The 17,776-nt window shown below is 42.4% G+C and overlaps 1 protein-coding gene across 1 annotated transcript in view; it reads right to left on the minus strand.

Moving 5' to 3' along the window:
- Positions 1-17,776, minus strand: part of LOC141213014 (uncharacterized) — a 903,379-nt gene that overhangs the window by 43,437 nt on the left and 842,166 nt on the right. The window contains 1 exon segment of the mRNA XM_073665145.1: positions 13,424-13,530. Coding sequence (XP_073521246.1) covers positions 13,424-13,530 — 107 coding nt within the window.

Raw genomic sequence — 17,776 nt, forward strand, 5'->3', positions numbered from 1 at the left:
ACTTGTTCTATTAATCCATCTATACAGACCTCCATCAGGTTGCAAACTGAATATATTTTTTTCTGCATCTACCTCTCAAAAAATATTGGGCTTCTAGCTGTGTGTGGGACTTGTTCTATTAATCCATCTATACAGACCTCCATCAGGTTGCAAACTGAATATATTTTTTTCTGCATCTACCTCTGAAAAAATATTGGGCTTCTAGCTGTGTGTGGGACTTGTTCTATTAATCCATCTATACAGACCTCCATCAGGTTGCAAACTGAATATAATTTTTTCTGCAACTACCTCTGAAAAAATATTGGGCTTCTAGCTGTGTGTGGGACTTGTTCTATTAATCCATCTATACAGACCTCCATCAGGTTGCAAATTGAATATAATTTTTTCTGCATCTACCTCTGAAAAAATATTGGGCTTCTAGCTGTGTGTGGGACTTGTTCTATTAATCCATCTATACAGACCTCCATCAGGTTGCAAACTGAATATATTTTTTTCTGCATCTACCTCTGAAAAAATATTGGGCTTCTAGCTGTGTGTGGGACTTATTCTATTAATCCATCTATACAGACCTCCATCAGGTTGCAAACTGAATATATTTATTTCTGCATCTACCTCTGAAAAAATATTGGGCTTCTAGCTGTGTGTGGGACTTGTTCTATTAATCCATCTATACAGACCTCCATCAGGTTGCAAATTGAATATAATTTTTTTCTGCATCTAACCCAGCCAATAGTTTTGGCCTAATACCACAGTTTGGCCACTCAGCTCTGCTCGGTTCCCATCCATTGTTTTTTTGTGCAAACAACTCCAGAGTTGTGAATTAGTTAACCACCAAAATGAGTGGAAAAAGGCCTGCTGCTGGTGGAAAGGGGAATAGGCGTGTTGGGAAGGGGAAAAAAGGTTGTGTCCGTGGGGTAGGTGTTAAAGCAACAGTAACATCTGCAGAAGAAAGACCATCTTCCAGCCAAACTAAAATGTCTACTTCTTTTAGCGGACAATGTGATAAGATCCCTTTCTTACGGCCACGCCAATCGCTACAAATTCCAGATGAGGCACAAAAACAGCAGGTGCTTCAACGGATATCAAGTGCTCCTTTAAGTGGGCTCTCCTCCACATCAACTTCAACATCACAAATACTCCAGTCCTCAAAGGTGTCACCCCAATCGCACTTGCTTCCTCACAGCTCCCAAATCTCCAGCTGCCCGTCTGAGTATGACTTAGAACAGATGGTTGAGTCTGCAGAGCTGTTTACTCATACTATAGCCTGGGAATCAGAGGTCGACTCCAGCGCTTCTGTGAATCCAGACGAGGAAATGATCTGCACTGATGCCCAGAATCTTTATGAGTCGGATCCAGGACCAGACGCAGAAGGTTCTGACCATAATGTAGACCCTCATTCCCAAACTGTAACTCCTGTTGGTGGAGACAATGAGGAAGACGATGATAAGACTCAAATACCTGATTGGAGCGACAACTTTAGTTTATTGTCAGGGCAGGAACAGGTTGGTTCTGAGGACGACGGGTGTGATAATGCACAGGGTGATGATGATGAGGTTGGAGATCCCACTTACTGTCAACCCACAGTCAACCAAGAGATGAGGTCAGCAGAGGAGGTGGAGGAAGATGCTAGTGACGACGAGGTCAGGTTGCGCCTTCCTGGACAGAGACGTAGTACTGGAAGCACGTCAACAACTGCATCCTCAAACACAACTCTGCCTCTCACCACAAGTCGTGGTGGCTCTTCAGGTCGCATGGGTGCTAAGCCTTGCATAGCCTGGGCATTTTTTCAGATCGATAAAGATGACCCAACTCGTGTTATCTGTAACATTTGTCAGCAAAAGCTAAGTAGAGGCCAAAAAATACATAGTTTGAGTACTTCATGCATGAAGCGGCACATGGACATGAAGCATAAGTTGCAGTGGGAAGCTCAGTGTGCTACAATGCGGCCTAGCCAGCCGGGCCAACCACCGTCTGCCATATCTTGTGCATCCGTGGCCTGTTCATCCTCTGTGACTGGGGGGACAGCAGTCACACCTGTTTTGGGGCGCAGACCTGCCACCTCTTTACCTGCAACAGCCAGCGTGATTGGCAGGTCATCATTTTCTTTGGAGGTGGTAACACCAGCTGGTCTTGAGCGCTGTCCGACATCGATAGCACCACCTTTGGATCAAGGCAACCTAACATGTCCGCCTGCATCTTCCTCACAGACCGGCAGTTTGCCGGGGACACCCTTATCAACCCCGTCTAAGCACAATAGCCAGCCCTCGGTCCCTCAGATGTGGACAAGTAAAAGACCATTTCCTCCTAGCCATGAGAAAGCTAAGAGGTTGAATTTCACCATCTGCAAGCTCTTGGCTACAGAAATGCTGCCTTTCCGCCTGGTGGACACAGAGGATTTTCGAGACCTTATGTCCGTCGCAGTGCCCCAGTACCAGATGCCCAGTCGGCACTACTTCTCAAAGAAAGGTGTGCCTGCGCTCCACCAGCATGTCGCACACAACATCACCGCTTCTTTGAGAAACTCTGTGTGTGACAGGGTGCATTTCACCACAGACACTTGGACGAGTAGGCATGGACAGGGGCGTTACATGTCGCTGACTGGGCACTGGGTAACTATGGTGACAGCAGGACAAGGGGCTGCTGTCCAAGTCTTGCCGTCCCCACGAGTTGTGCGTCAATCCTCTTTATGTCAAAGTTCCTCCACTGCTTCTGCCTCCTCAACCTCCTCTCGGTCTTCCACCTGCACCCAAAGCCTGTCTGGTCATGCCACAAGCTTTCTAACTGCGCAGAAGGGATCCTGCACACCTCCTTACTATGCTGGCAGTAGGGCTCAACGTCATCAGGCGGTTTTTACATTGAAATGTCTGGGAAATGTGAGTCACACAGCTGAGGAGTTGTGGTCAGCTCTGGAGAACCAATTTCATGAATGGTTGTCTCCACTGGACCTGAAACCAGTGAAGGCCGTGTGCGACAATGCTGCAAACCTGGGTGCGGCCCTTCGCCGGGGCAATGTCACACACGTGCCTTGTATGGCTCACGTGTTGAACCTGGTTGTCCAGCAATTTTTAGCCCACTATCCCAGACTAGATGGCCTTCTGCAGAGGGCACGGTCGCTGTGTGCTCACTTCCGCCGTTCGCATCCCGCAGCTCAGCGACTTACATCTCTACAGAAGTCGTTGGGCCTGCCACTTCACCGGCTAAAATGCGATGTGCCTACCCGGTGGAATTCAACTCTGCACATGTTGCAGCGACTGTGGCAGCACCGACAAGCCCTGGTGCAATACGTTCTGACGTATAGCCTGGGCCAACGAGATTCAGAGGTGGGGCAAATCACGCTGGAGGAGTGGTCTCAGATCAGGGACCTATGCACCCTTCTGCACAGTTTTGAAATGGCGACGAAGATGTTTAGTGCTGACGATGCCATTATCAGCATGACTATTCCGGTGATTTACATGCTGGAGCACATGTTAAACAGAATTCGGAGTCAGGTGGTGGCACAAGAGGAGGTGGAGGAAGTAGAGGAGGAGGAGTTGTATGCGGAAGGGCTAACATCTGCAAGGTCCAGACGGTCGGCAGCACCAAGGCGGCAGGCATGTGAGGGTGGGGGAGATGGTTTTACCAGGGCGCATGGTAGCAGCCAAACTAGTGAGGAAGGTGCAGGAGACCAGGAAGAAGTGGAGGAAGAACTGATGGAAGACTCATCAGATGAGGGAGACCTTGATCACATTTCTGTTGTGCGAGGTTGGGGGGAGAGGACAGAGGAAGGAAGCATGATTGTTACCTCGCCACCAACACAACAGGGACTTGGTGCTCCTGGATGCGCAACACATATGAGTGCCTTCTTGCTGCACTACCTGCAACATGACCCTCGAATTGTGAGAATTAGAAATAATCCTGACTACTGGGTTGCCACACTGTTAGATCCCCGGTACAAAAGTAAATTTGCAGAAATTATTCCTGCCATAGAAAGGGATGCACGCATGCAGGAGTATCAGCAGAGACTGTTGCAGAATCTTACATGTGCTTTTCCACAAAATACCAGTGGTGCACGTAGTGAATCTCACAGTTCCAACTTGCCAACCGTGGGACCGTCAAGTGTTCAGCACTCAAACCGTAACAGAACCACAGTATCTGCTGGTAACATCAATTTTGCGGAATCATTTCACCACTTTTTTAGCCCATCCTTTGCAAGGCCACAGGAGACAAGAAGTCTGACACATAGTCAACGCCTAGAGACGATGGTACAGGAGTATCTCCAATTAAACATTGAAGCCACGACTGTGTCACTGGACCCTTGCTCTTTTTGGGCTTCCAATCTGGATAAATGGCCAGAGCTAGCCACTTACGCCTTGGAGATCTTGTCATGCCCCGCAGCCAGCGTTCTGTCTGAACGTGTGTTCAGCGCTGCTGGTGGTGTGCTGACAGATAAGCGCACGCGGCTCTCCACTGATAATGTAGACAGACTCACGTTCATAAAGATGAACAAATCATGGATCCGAAACGACTTTTCTACCCCTGTGTCATCCTGGGGAGAGTAAAAGCTTGATGATTGGTTAAAATCACCCTACCAACCGTTTTAAGCTTTCAAATTACTAATCATGTTTATCTGTATCTTAGCTGGAAAATAATTTGGGCTTTGTAGCAGTGTGCAGCACTGATTCTATTAGGCCATCTATAATAAGCTCCACCAGATTTAAAATTACTAATCATGTTTATCTGTATCTTGACTGGAAAATAATTTGGGCTTTGTAGCAGTGTGCAGCACTGATGCTATTAGGCCATCTATACTAAAGCTTCACCAGATTTAAAATTAATAATAATTTTTAGCTGCATCTAGCCCGGAAAATAATTTTGGGGCTCCGAGATGCGCAAGACACGTAAGTGCCTTCTTGCTGCACTACCTGCAGCATGACCCTCATATTGTCAGAATTCGAAGTAATCATGACTACTGGGTTGCCACACTCTTAGATCCCCCAAACTTTTCGATCAACCTTTTCATTTTAATAAAGACCAAAAAAATGGTCATTTTTGAAATTATAAGCATTAGCAGGTTGTTAGAAACTGAAATCAAACAGTTTTCAACTCAAAACTTTATTCTAGGTGATGTTACATTTTCACATAGGACCCCTTGTTCGAAAGGAGCTTCTGAACTCTCTCGTCCATTGAATTTGTCAGGTTTTGGATGGTTTCTGCTTAAATTGTTTTGCATGAGGACAGAATACCCTCCCAGAGCTGTTGCTTAGATGTGAACTGCCTCCCGCCATCATAGACACTCCTTTTAATGATGCTCCAAAGGTTCTGAATGGGGTACAGGTCAGGGGAGCATGGGGGTCACACCATAAGTTTGTCCCCTTTTATGCCCATATCAGCCAGAGATGCAGATGTTTTATGTGCAGCATGAGATGGTGCATTATCATGCAGAAAAATGATCTTGCTGTGAAATACACGGTTCTTCTTCTTGAACCATGGCAGGAAGTGCTGTTTGAGAAAATCCACATACATTATGGAGTTCATCTTTAGCGCCTTCAGGGATCCTAAAGGGGCCGACAATCTCTCTCCCCATGATTCCAGCCCAAAACATTACTCCACCTCCTCCTTGTTGGCGCTGTAGCCGTGTTTGCGTGGGGTGTCCATCAACCAGCCATCCTCCACTCCATCCATCTGGACCATCGAGCGCTGCACGGCACTCATTCGTGAACAAAACAGTTTTGAAATCAGTCTTCATGTAATGTTTGGCCTACTGGAGCCGTTTCTGCTTGTGTGAAGTGGATAGAGGAGGTCGACAGGATGGCGTATGCACAGCTGCAAACCTCTGAAGGACCCTGCATCTTGTTGTTCGGGGGACGTTGGAGGCACAAGCAGCTTCAAAAACTTGTCTGCTGCTATGACAAGGCTTTTTTGCCGCTGCTCTTTCAACCTGACGTAATTGCCTGTAGGAAAGAGTCCTCAATTTGCCCTTATCAGCACACACACGTGTGTACTGTGAATCAGCTACATACTTCTTGATTGCCAAGACACTTCATCCTGATCATCGCACAATGTTGATTGTAGTCATGCCTTGACCCAAACACTCCACAATTTGTTGCTTCTCAGCAGCCGACACATCCTTTTTCTTTCCCATTTTGGCAGAAAATGTAGGCTGCTTAATAATGTGAGACAGCCTTCTTAAGTAGTCTTGCCTTTCATTGGACACACCTGCCAAACTAATTAGCACAGGTGTCTGCAATTGCTTACAGTGATATAAAGAGCCCTGACACACATCACCATCAATGAGTTTAACTGACAAACAAACAAATTCTTCCCTTATCACTCCTAAACACTTTTTGCATAATAATTTGGAACGCAGTGTACATGTGCTTTTCCACAAAACACCAGTGGTTCACGTAGTGAATCTTACAGTTCTAACTTGCCAACCGTGGTCTGTATGGAGTTGTTCAATAAAGGGCCCAAAATTAAGATAACATAGATGGGAGAGGTCTCTATGAATAGGAATTCCTAAGTATTTGATACCCTGTGAGGGCCAGGCAAAGGGAAAGTTGGACTGGATGGAATCCTATATGGATTTGGGGAGGGAGACATCGAGGGCCTCAGACTTCGCTGCATTGATTTTAAAATTTGACCATGTAACAGCATGGATGGATATATGTGATTGAGTGATATATACTAGGACATCATCAGCAAATAGAGAGCACTTGTACTCGGTGCCTCCCACCTCAATCCACCTAATATTGGGGTTATGGCGAATTGATGAGAGCAGGTGCTCCGTCACTAGGATGTATAAGAGAGGGGACAGAGGACATCCCTGCCTTGTCCCATTGGTGATTGTGAAAGGTGATGAAAATTTTCTGATGCACCCCCTGGGCCTTGGGACACCCGGAGCCGGACCCTTTTTGGTGGATGCTGGTGGTTGTAGTCTTCGTGGAACTATTTATGTGGTTTTGATGTTTAAATGTCCGACTACGCCACCCGTGGATTGCGGTCAGAGTGAACCGCCGCTGCAGGGCAGACCGCTGAGGCTGGTGTTGTGGGTGCAGCAGAGCGTAGCATAACTCCCCACGGGAGGAGTATAGCCTCAGGGCAGTGTATGCGGAGGATGGGGGTGATGGTGCAGGGCAGCAGCAGTAACGACACAGAGTCAGTGATGCAGTCCAGGGCCTTTACTCACAGTTCTTATTATCCAGACCACGTCTGCAGGTAACGGCTGCCCATGTCGTACTGTGCTCACCAGGTGAGGGGCTCAGACAACTCCCAGATAACTTTGGAGCGCTTCACAGGACCCCCTTTGTGTGTCCTTTGTCTGGCCTTTCTTACCAACCCTTCTGTCCGGCTGCCTCGGGCCTCCTCTTGGTAAACTTGGCGCCAGTTTCCCTGACCCTATGTGGTGCCTTCCTAGCCGGTGTAGCAAGGGGCTGAGCCACATAAAATGTCACAGCCTTCGGTTTCTAGCTGAGGGTCGTTTCCTGCCTCCACTAGTTTCGGGGACCGGTCTCCCCCTTTGGCCTGACCCCTCCACGCAGGTGGATTTGGGCGTGCGGTGGCGACTCGCCCGTCCGCACCCCTGGGATCCCTTCATTCCTCGTTCCTGGAGCCTTCTCCGCTCCTCTTCCTTCCTTCTCCCTCTTCCAGGCCTGGGCCTCTGTTACTAGGCCCGCCTCCGGAGCAGAGCTCATGCAGAGCCCCTGCTCCCTGCCACTTCTGCTCAGACTTCTCTGCACTGAACTAAGATGGTGCCCACCTTTTATACTCCCTTCTCAATGCACCCAGGAACTGCTTCCTCCCTGCTCCTGCACTACAGGGTTCCCCTTCCTCAGTGTTCCCTCCCCCCACTCCAGCCAGGGACAGGGACTGTCGTGCCCATCTCAGAGGCATATTGGTCGCCCTGCCCCACGGCAATGTGGTGTAATGCATGCAGGTGTTGGGTCCTGATCCACACTCCATCCTTACCTGAGAGTGAGATATCACACCTCTGGGTGAGGTGCAATACCTCTGTAGCAACCGAGCCCTCAGGGTGCTACAGTTCCATTTATCTTCAGCCTAGGTGACGTATTGTGATACAGGGCCGTGATTTTGGCTATAAAAGGGTCCCCTAGACCCCTACCCCAAGCTTTTTAAGAGAATCATATATGGCGTGCCAGGAGACTCTATGGAATGCTTTCTCAGCATCCAACGAGAGTATCTAATTATAAATTTTTAACTGCATCTAGCCCAGGAAATACTTTGTGCCTAGTAGCAGTGTCTGCTAGTCAGCGGATTATCCCGGCTGTTAAGCAAGCTACACCACCTGTAGTTTAGACACTTAATTTTTTCAAAGGAAATGCTTCGGGACCATGGGATACTCAGTGAAGAGCATCAGGAGGCACCCCAAGGCATAGGGGCTGGGACTGGCAGTAGGATGCCTTGCGGTGGACAGCCGAGCTCGATCCTTATAAAAGCTTTTTAACTGCAGCAGCTTTAGTGGACGCTACTGGAGCTGGAATTACGCGGCTGCTGGCATGAGACTTGCCCTCCAATAGATCCTTGTAAATGGATTTAAAGTGTATTCATTCAAATTAGAGAGACAATTTAAATTAAAAAGCTTAGAGCTGCCTCCACCACAGGGGGGCTCGCTCGACCCACCAGCGGACAGGCACCAGTATTGGGAGAGGGGGGCTGGCCGTCAGGGTTCACCGCGGCTCTGGCACAAACCCGGCGACACGGAGGTGGCACGGGCAGGAGCGGACTGGCCGTGTCGGCTTCTCACTTTTTGGATTTTAGAAGGGCATGACATGCCTATATCTGTGTCTCCCCCTCCTTTTACTCCTCCACCTCTTTTATTTTTGCATGACTATATGTACTTGTCACTTTTCCATGTGTTAGTTATGTCTTCTGAGCAGTTTGTCAGCTTTTGGACACCTTTGAAGGTGTTTTCTATGTGTTTCTATGTGTTTTTGTTTGCCTGCCATTGGTTTTAACGGTGTTCGAAGGTGTTCAACGAACAGTTCGACGAACAGTTCGGCGAACACACGGGTGGTCGACGAACCGAACCGAACTCGAACACTACGGGGGTGGCTCAACACTATTAAGGAGCTGAAACTCCTAAACCCTTCATCCAATTTTAATGTGAATACCCTCAAATGAAAGCTGAAAGTCTGAACTTCAACTGCATCTGAATTGTTTTGTTTAAAATTCATAGTGGTAATGTCTAGAAGCAAAATTAGAAAAATGTTGTCTCTGTCCAAATATATATGGACCTAACTGTAGAATGCGGGACCATCAATCTTTTCATTTTATATATTATTTGCTGTCTCCATTTGAATACTGATATTTAATAACATAAATATTGATTCTAGGGTATAGTGACTGCCATATTGAGTCTGAGGTGTGTTTGCTAGCTATTATGCAGTCCTTTATCAGTAATTTAGTAAAGATGGTAAATTAACTATTATTAGATTATTAGTGGATTATTATTATTAATAACAATAGTCCTAGTATATACAAATATACTTATTTCAGTAGTATTATTAGGGAAACCTTGAATAGATAATTTTTGTAGAACCAGCAACAATCAAGTTGGTGTGATAGATTACATACTTACCAGGCCCTGTGAGATTCTATATACACTTTTTCTTTTTTGTCTTTAATTGTTGTGTTTTTAATGTAAACATGAAAAGTCACATTTTAATATATTACTCCAATTTTATTTGACAGTGAAAATTAATTATTTATTGGGGACACTTTAATATCTATAGACAGTGAAAATGTGTCCTATGTGATGTATATACATCAGTCTCATGTATTCCATGTGATGTATGTACAGTAGACTCATGTCTCCAATATAATGTAAACAGCAGTCTCATGTCTTCTATGTGATGTATATACAGCGCTCTCAGTTTATCTTATATTATATATACAGCAGTCTCATGTATCATATGTCATGTATTCAGCAGTCTCATGCATCCGATGTAATGTATATAAAGCAGTGTCAGTGTATCTTATGGGATGTACAGTACAGACCAAAAGTTTGGACACACCTTCTCATTTAAAGATTTTTCTGTATTTTCATGACTATGAAAATTGTACATTCACACTGAAGGTATCAAAACTATGAATTAACACATGTGGAATTATATACTTAACAAAAAAGTGTGAAACAACTGAAAATATGTCTTATATTCTAGGTTCTTCACAGTAGCCACCTTTTGCTTTGATGACTGCTTTGCACATTCTTGGCATTCTCTTGATGAGCTTCAAGAGGTAGTCACCCGAAATGGTCTTCCAACAATCTTGAAGGAGTTCCCAGAGATGCTTAACACTTGTTGGCCCTTTTGCCTTCACTCTGCGGTCCAACTCACCTCAAACCATCTCGATTGGGTTCAGGTCTGGTGACTGTGGAGGCCAGGTCATCTGGCTTAGCACCCTATCACTCTCCTTCTAGGTCAAATAGCCCTAACACAGCCTGGAGGTGTGTTTGGGGTCATTGTCTTGTTGAAAAATAAATGATGGTCCAAATGCTGTGGTAGCCATGCTGGTTCAGTATGCCTTCAATTTTGAATAAATCTCCAACAGTGTCACCAGCAAAGCACCCCCACACCATCACACCTCCTCCTCCATGCTTCACGGTGGGAACCAGGCATGTAGAGTCCATCCGTTCACCTTTTCTATGTCGCACAAAGACACGGTGGTTGAAACCAAAGATCTCAAATTTGGACTCATCAGACCAAAGCACAGATTTCCACTTGTCTAATGTCCATTCCTTGTGTTCTTTAGCCCAAACAAGTCTCTTCTGCTTGTTGCCTGTCCTTAGCAGTGGTTTCTTAGCAGCTATTTTACCATGAAGACTTGCTGCACAAAGTCTCCTCTTAACAGTTGTTGAAGAGATGTGTCTGCTGCTAGAACTCTGTGTGGAATTGACCTTCTCTCTAATCTGAGCTGCTGTTAACCTGTGATTTCTGAGGCTGGTGACTCGGATAAACTTATCCTCAGAAGCAGACGTGACTCTTGGTCTTCCTTTCCTGGGGCGGTCCTCATGTGAGCCAGTTTCTTTGTAGCGCTTGATGGTTTTTGCAACTGCACTTGGGGACACTTTCAATGTTTTCCCAATTTTTCGCACTGACTGACATTCATTTCTTAAAGTAATGATGGCCACTCGTTTTTCTTTACTTAGCTGCTTTTTTCTTGCCATAATACAAATTCTAACAGTCTATTCAGTAGGACTATCAGCTGTGTTTCCACCAGACTTCTGCACAACACAACTGATGGTCCCAACCCCATTTATAAGGCAAGAAATCTCACTTATTAAACCTGACAGGGCACACCTGTGAAGTGAAAACCATTTCCGGTGACTACCTCTTGAAGCTCATCAAGAGAATGCCAAGAGTGTGCAAAGCAGTCATCATAGCAAGAGGTGGCTACTTTGAAGAACCTAGAATATAAGACATATTTTCAGTTGTTTCACACTTTTTTGTTAAGTATATAATTCCACATGTGTTAATTCATAGTTTTGATGCCTTCAGTGTGAATGTACAATTTTCATAGTCAAGAAAATACAGAAAAATCTTTAAATGAGAAGGTGTGTCCAAACTTTTGGTCTGTACTGTATATACAGCAGTCTCAAGAGTCTCCTGTATGATGTAGACATAGAAGTCTCAGCATCTCCTGTGTGTTGAGTATACACAGGCTTAGTGTCTCCTATGTGATGTATATACAACACTGTCAGTGTTTCGTATGTGATGTATATACAGCAATCTCAGTGCCCGCTGTGTGATATGTATATACCAGGCTTAGTGTCTCCTATGTGATGTATGCAGCAGTCAGTGTATCATATGTGATACAGCTGCCTTAGTGTATGCTATGTGATGTATACAGCAGCCTCAGAATGGTTCTTTCTTTTACATCTTCTATATTAGTGATCACAATCTTGAGATCTTCTAGACCATTTTAAAATACTCTACAAATGGGTCGCTGCATAAATAGAATTATTATATGAGGACGTTTTTGCTTATCTATGGTGGAGAAAATCACAAATTATGCAAGGACCTTTTTTTTGCTTATGAGGTTTGCCATCTCTGCTGTGAAAGGTGTTTGCAATAACACATAGCACTGCTGTACTCTCCTTCTGCCCACACTGACTGCTGTGAGATTAATGCTGCAAGAGATGTTTGTAAATAAAAAATAGCTATTCTGTACTCTACATAGTAGGTACATCGATCACAGAGGAGAGCAGGGCTGTGTGTCATTACATCTCTCACACAGAAAAAGCCTGCTCTAAGCTTTTCTGGAAGGGTTTTTTTTTCTCTTTTAACACCTCCTTGGGATTAGCATAAATTATAACCTAAATTTTACAAGCATTTATCTCTGCTACGGAGATGAGAAATTAAAAAATAAAAACTATGTTTCAATCAGCACATCTCATTTTATGATGTGGCCAGTTTAACATGCTAAAACTGGTTGAAAGTGTATATTTTGTATTTAATTTTAACTGTGTTTAATTTGATTTTTAATGGAATGGAATACTGCCATAACTCCCTTAATTATCTATATGAATAAATACTCCCTGTGCTGGGCATTACATATTGAGAGTTCCACAACATTGATGTAGAACATAGGAAGAAACACTAAGATTTGTCATCACAACAAACCAAGTAAAGCAAGTTTTGGAAGGTCAAATCTAACCTAGGTAGACAGAGGCGTAGCTAGGGGTTCAGCTCAGGAGGGGCGAAACATCTGAGTGGTCCCCCCTAACCATATTCTCTGAAACAAGGCCAAGAACAGAACAATTCTGCTGGGGTATGTAAACTCTTGAGCACAACTGTAAAAAGTAATGTATCATCAGAAAATGATCAACTATTTAAAGCAGTTTTTAAGTTAAATGTTAACATTTTTTTTGCATAATGACCTTTGCACATGTTCATTAGATGTTTCAATACAAAAGAAGGGGTCTGAGTCAGTCTACTGCTTCTAATGTACATGTGAATTTCCGGAAATAATAGTGTATAATTGTAGACTAGTCCCCGAGGATAGATTGAAAATTGTAAGATTTAATTTTTAAATGTACAGGTAATTTAAAAAACAGATTTAAACCGTAGGTAATTTTCTGATGACACCTTCCCTTTAAGCATGATACATTGCAGATCTCCAGTTTTTAAATTAAAGTTGAATTTAAATGTTCATATATCATGGTCCTAGTAAGGACTGCAATGCAAGGCCACGAGTCTCAGACATATATGAGGCTGTCGAGGTCAGGTCAGGAGACCACAGTCAGTCCGTGCATTTTGGTCATACTTGGACTGTTATATAAGGACATCTGAATTCAGCCAAAGGGCAACAAAACTGCAGTTCCAGAAAATATTATGACTTTTCTAGTGTTTTTCAAAATGGAAAAGTGAAATTGTATTTTAAAGTCATATTGTCCTTACGACTGACCAATAATTCGTCACATATTTACCAGTTTGTCTGGACTTCTCTTGTTCTTGCTCCTGAGATAGCAGATCATTTTTATCCTTGCTTGGTCTGTTGAAAATTCTGGATGATTTATTCACTTTTGTCAGCGAGCTGGAAAACAAGAAAGAAATGGAGACTCAGGGGAATGATACATTTTCTCAAACATTCTGCCTGGGAAATAGACAAGTGCATATAGAGATGTACATAGAACTGACACATTTATATACTATTCTTGTACCTCTTCCTATCAAAGGGGCCTGTTCCTGACAAATGAGTAATGTAAAGCAGTTGGATGACTTCCATTTTTTTGGCTTGGTTTGACATTGACAGAAATGTAATTGTAAAATCATTTTGTGTGTTAAAAATTATATTACTGGTTTGATGAATAAAAAATAGAGCAAAGGGAAGACGAATACCAGCTCAGCTATAAAAAAAAAAAGAAGTTTGCCAAAATCCCTACATGTGGGGCTATTTATTTCCCTCAATGTTTGGCCGCTTTATAGCTCAGCTTCAATATGACACAGCTACTATCAGTGGCTACAGTATCGTAAATTGTAAATGTCATTGGCAGTTCAATGAGGAGAGAGGGGAATAAGCCTCTGAAACAGCCCTCTAGCCACAGCTTATCTAGCACATTCAGAGGGCCCGTACATATCACATCATTGGCCAATCCTGCAACAGTCAGCCGTCATGACAGTATATTGCCAGCTTTATAAAAAATTGTATTTGACTGTCACTATTTCCATCACAAATCTCATATACAAGAGGCTTATTATTAATTTTAGTTCAGAAAATGGTTAAATCTAACTTTAGCTAAATATAAAAGGCAAAATGTGTAATATACTGCACTAAATGCTACACATTGTATCAAGAGCTGATCTTGTGGATCAGTGCTACATGTGGAGGGAAATTGTTTGCTCACATAATGTATATTATTATTCCATTTCATCCCCATAATCTTATAGAACACATTTTAAGAGTTTCTCTATAATTCCAGATGTGCATATTGATTAGATAATATAGTTGCATGCTAATGTATATCCAACAAAAAAGTCCACAAAGCGATATAAAAATGGCAATTTTTATTATATATAAATATATTTGGTATTGCATCTATACTATTGATATAAACAATCATATGCACTGACACTTGTTATAAATGTGGTATCGCTGTAATCATACTGACCAGAAGAATAAAGTTGTGTTATCACTTTTACCACATGGTGAACAGTATTAAAAAAAAAATCAAAAACAAATCCTGAATTGATGGTCTTTGCTCATTCAGCCTCCCAAAAATCTGAATACAAAGCGATCAAAAAACATGTGCCCAAAAATGGTACCAATAAAAAGGTTAACTCATCCCGCAAAAAACAAGCCCTCACATGACTCTGTCGGCAGAAATATAGAAAAATTATAGCTCTCAAAATATGGTGATCTTTTAGTGTGTGATCGTAACTAAACATAAAAAAACTATATAAATCTGGTAACACTGTAATTCCATGGACCCGAAGAATAAAGCAGACTTATCAGCTATGCCTTACGATAAACAGCGCAAAAAATAAATAAAAGCAATTCTGTGACACACCTGTGGTGTCAATAAGATCACTGCACCGCTAGATGAATTAACTGAGAGATGTAGTTTGCAAAATGGGGTCACTTATGGGGGGTTCTGCTGTTTTGGGACCTCAGGGGCTCTGGCAAGGTGACATGGCACCCGCAAATCATGAGAGAAAAATCTGCACTCCAATATGATGCTCCATCCCTTTTGAGCTTTGCACTGTGCCTCAAAAGTAGTTTTTGACCACTTATGGGGTATTGACATACTCAGGAAAAATTGTGTAACAAATTGTACTGTTCATTTTCTCCTATTACCTCTTTTGAAAATTGATGCAATAAATGAAGAAAACGGTGGTACAGAGTCCACACAATTGATTGTTGTGGTTTGGTCCTGATCAAGAGGTTTGAAAACCTTAAAACGCGTTGACAAAATAAACCGCACTCATGCTTCACTTTTGTATGTGACTGTACTTTTGAGCCTTGGACAGCGCAGACTCTGAAGCACCGTTTTCCTCATTTATTGCATCGTATTTCACTAGTGGTCCTGCAGCAGCCTTTATATGTTTCTATAGCAGTTGTAACTGTTACAACCCTGGTTGTGAGCATATCTCTAATATTTTATACCGCTTGGCTACCAGATAAAACCCCATTGGCACTTTTTTGTCTCTCTATGCTTTCTATTTGATTTTTTTTTTAAAAATAAATAAATAAAATACTCACTACTCCCCTAGATGAATTCCTCAAGAGGCATAGTTTTCAAAATGGGTCACTTGTAGGGGTTTCTCAAATATGACAAGGAGTCCGCAACCTATTCCAACCAAAATGGCATCCCTTCTGAGCCATGCCGTGCACCCAAACAATAGTTTTCTACCACATAAGGAGTATCAGCATACTCAGGAGAAATTCCACAACAAATTTTATGGTCTATTTTCTTCTTTTACCCTTGTGAAAATGCAAAATGTGGGGCTAAAAGTAAATTTTTTATTTTTTCCTTTCATTTCTTAAATATTAACATGAAGGGTTAATAAACTTCATGAATGTGGTTTTGAGCACTTAGATGGATAGAGTTTTTAAAATTGTGTCACTTTTGGGTATTTTCTGTCACACAGACCCCTCAAAGTTACGTAAAAAAAAAAATATTTTTTTTTAAATTTAGTGGAAAATTTAAAAATTGATGATTAACTTTTAACCCTTCTAACTTCCTAACAAAAAATATGTTTTAAAAATTATGCTGATACAAAGTAGACATGTGATAAACATTATTTATTCACTATGTTGTAACTATGTGATTTAAGGGCGTAAAAATTAAAAGTTTGAAAATTGAAAAATCTATCTCAGAATCACTGGGATACATTGAAGCATTCTAGAGTTATTACCACATAAAGTGGCACTGGTCAGAATTAAAAAAAAATTGGCCTGGTCAGGAAGGTGAAGAAGAGACCTCGATTCCAGCAATGTATCATTCAATTGGCTGTTTGCTGTCGTTTCGATAAAATCACTGTTTAATCTGCTGCTGATCTACCAGTTCTCTGAATGCTGAGCTCTGTATAACCTGCTCACACCACTGATTGGCAGCTTTCTGTGTACACTGTGCATAAGCAGAAAGCTGCCAATCAGTGGTGGGGGCTAGGGGTTATATAGAGTTCATTAATCTGGAAAATGATATGGCAGTAGGCTTACTTGTCCTCTAGTGATAATCTGCTTATAAAACAGTGATTATGTCAAAACTACAGAAAGCAGCCCAGTAAGTGACGCATTGCTGTCATCATGGTCTCTGGATATGATGGAGCTATAAAATCAGGTGGCAAAAACCTCGCGACAGATTCCCTTTATGTGTAGTGGTTTTTCATCTCAATAATAGATTGCTGGATTTGATGCATAAAAGCAAAATTATTATAAATAGTTGAGTTTGGCGCAAGATATGAAATGGCTTTAGTTCCATAGCATTAAAGTTAAAAAAACATAGCAGTATTAAAAAATGATCAGTCAATTGAAACATTTTAGCAGCTTGGAATAGTCATTTTGTGTAAAAGGCTATGTGCTCATGATCAGGAATAGCAGCATTTTGGAAGCAGCGTATTTTCGCTACGTCCATAACGCTGCATTCCAATTACGCAGTTAAATCCGCATGTCTTCTGTGAACTATGTGGATTTACCGCATCTAATAACATTCTATTGTGGAAATTTCTGTTTAGTTAACATACTGCGACTCGTAAACCTGCACCGCCGGTGAGTTTACGCAGTGTTAAATAGAAGTACAGTGGGCATGTAATTTCGATAAATCCCATCCACTGTGGTTGTAATGTAGAACACAGCGTTTTGGACACAACGCAAAAGCGAAAATGCTGATATTCCTGATCGTGGGCAAATAGCCTTAATATTATTTGGTTGTGGGTTATGTTATGTTTTCTACTTGTACGTTTATTTAATGGAGATCAAATATATAACTTATGCATTTTATTTTCATATAACATTAGATTTCCCCAGAAATGCATTTTCCAACATGTCTACTGCATGATGCTCTATCTAAGGTCTCATTCACATGTCAGTATTTTTGCATCAGTGCTTGAAAGCCTACATCATGAGTGGAACTTATGGAGAAAAACTATAATTAAAAGATTGACACCTGTTCTGAGTTTTGCAGACACTCCTGGTTTTGACATACAAATACTGATGAAATATTGATGCAAAAATACTGACATGTGAATGAGACCTTAAGACCCACAATATAAATATCTTTTTCAACCAATACCATAGCCATTATATTAATTTCCTACAAATAGGGAAATGCTGCCTTATC

This window comes from Phyllobates terribilis, unplaced genomic scaffold (assembly GCF_046119375.1).
Source record: "Phyllobates terribilis strain yellow unplaced genomic scaffold, ASM4611937v1 Scaffold_2__4_contigs__length_985480577, whole genome shotgun sequence".
NCBI lineage: Eukaryota > Metazoa > Chordata > Amphibia > Anura > Dendrobatidae > Phyllobates > Phyllobates terribilis.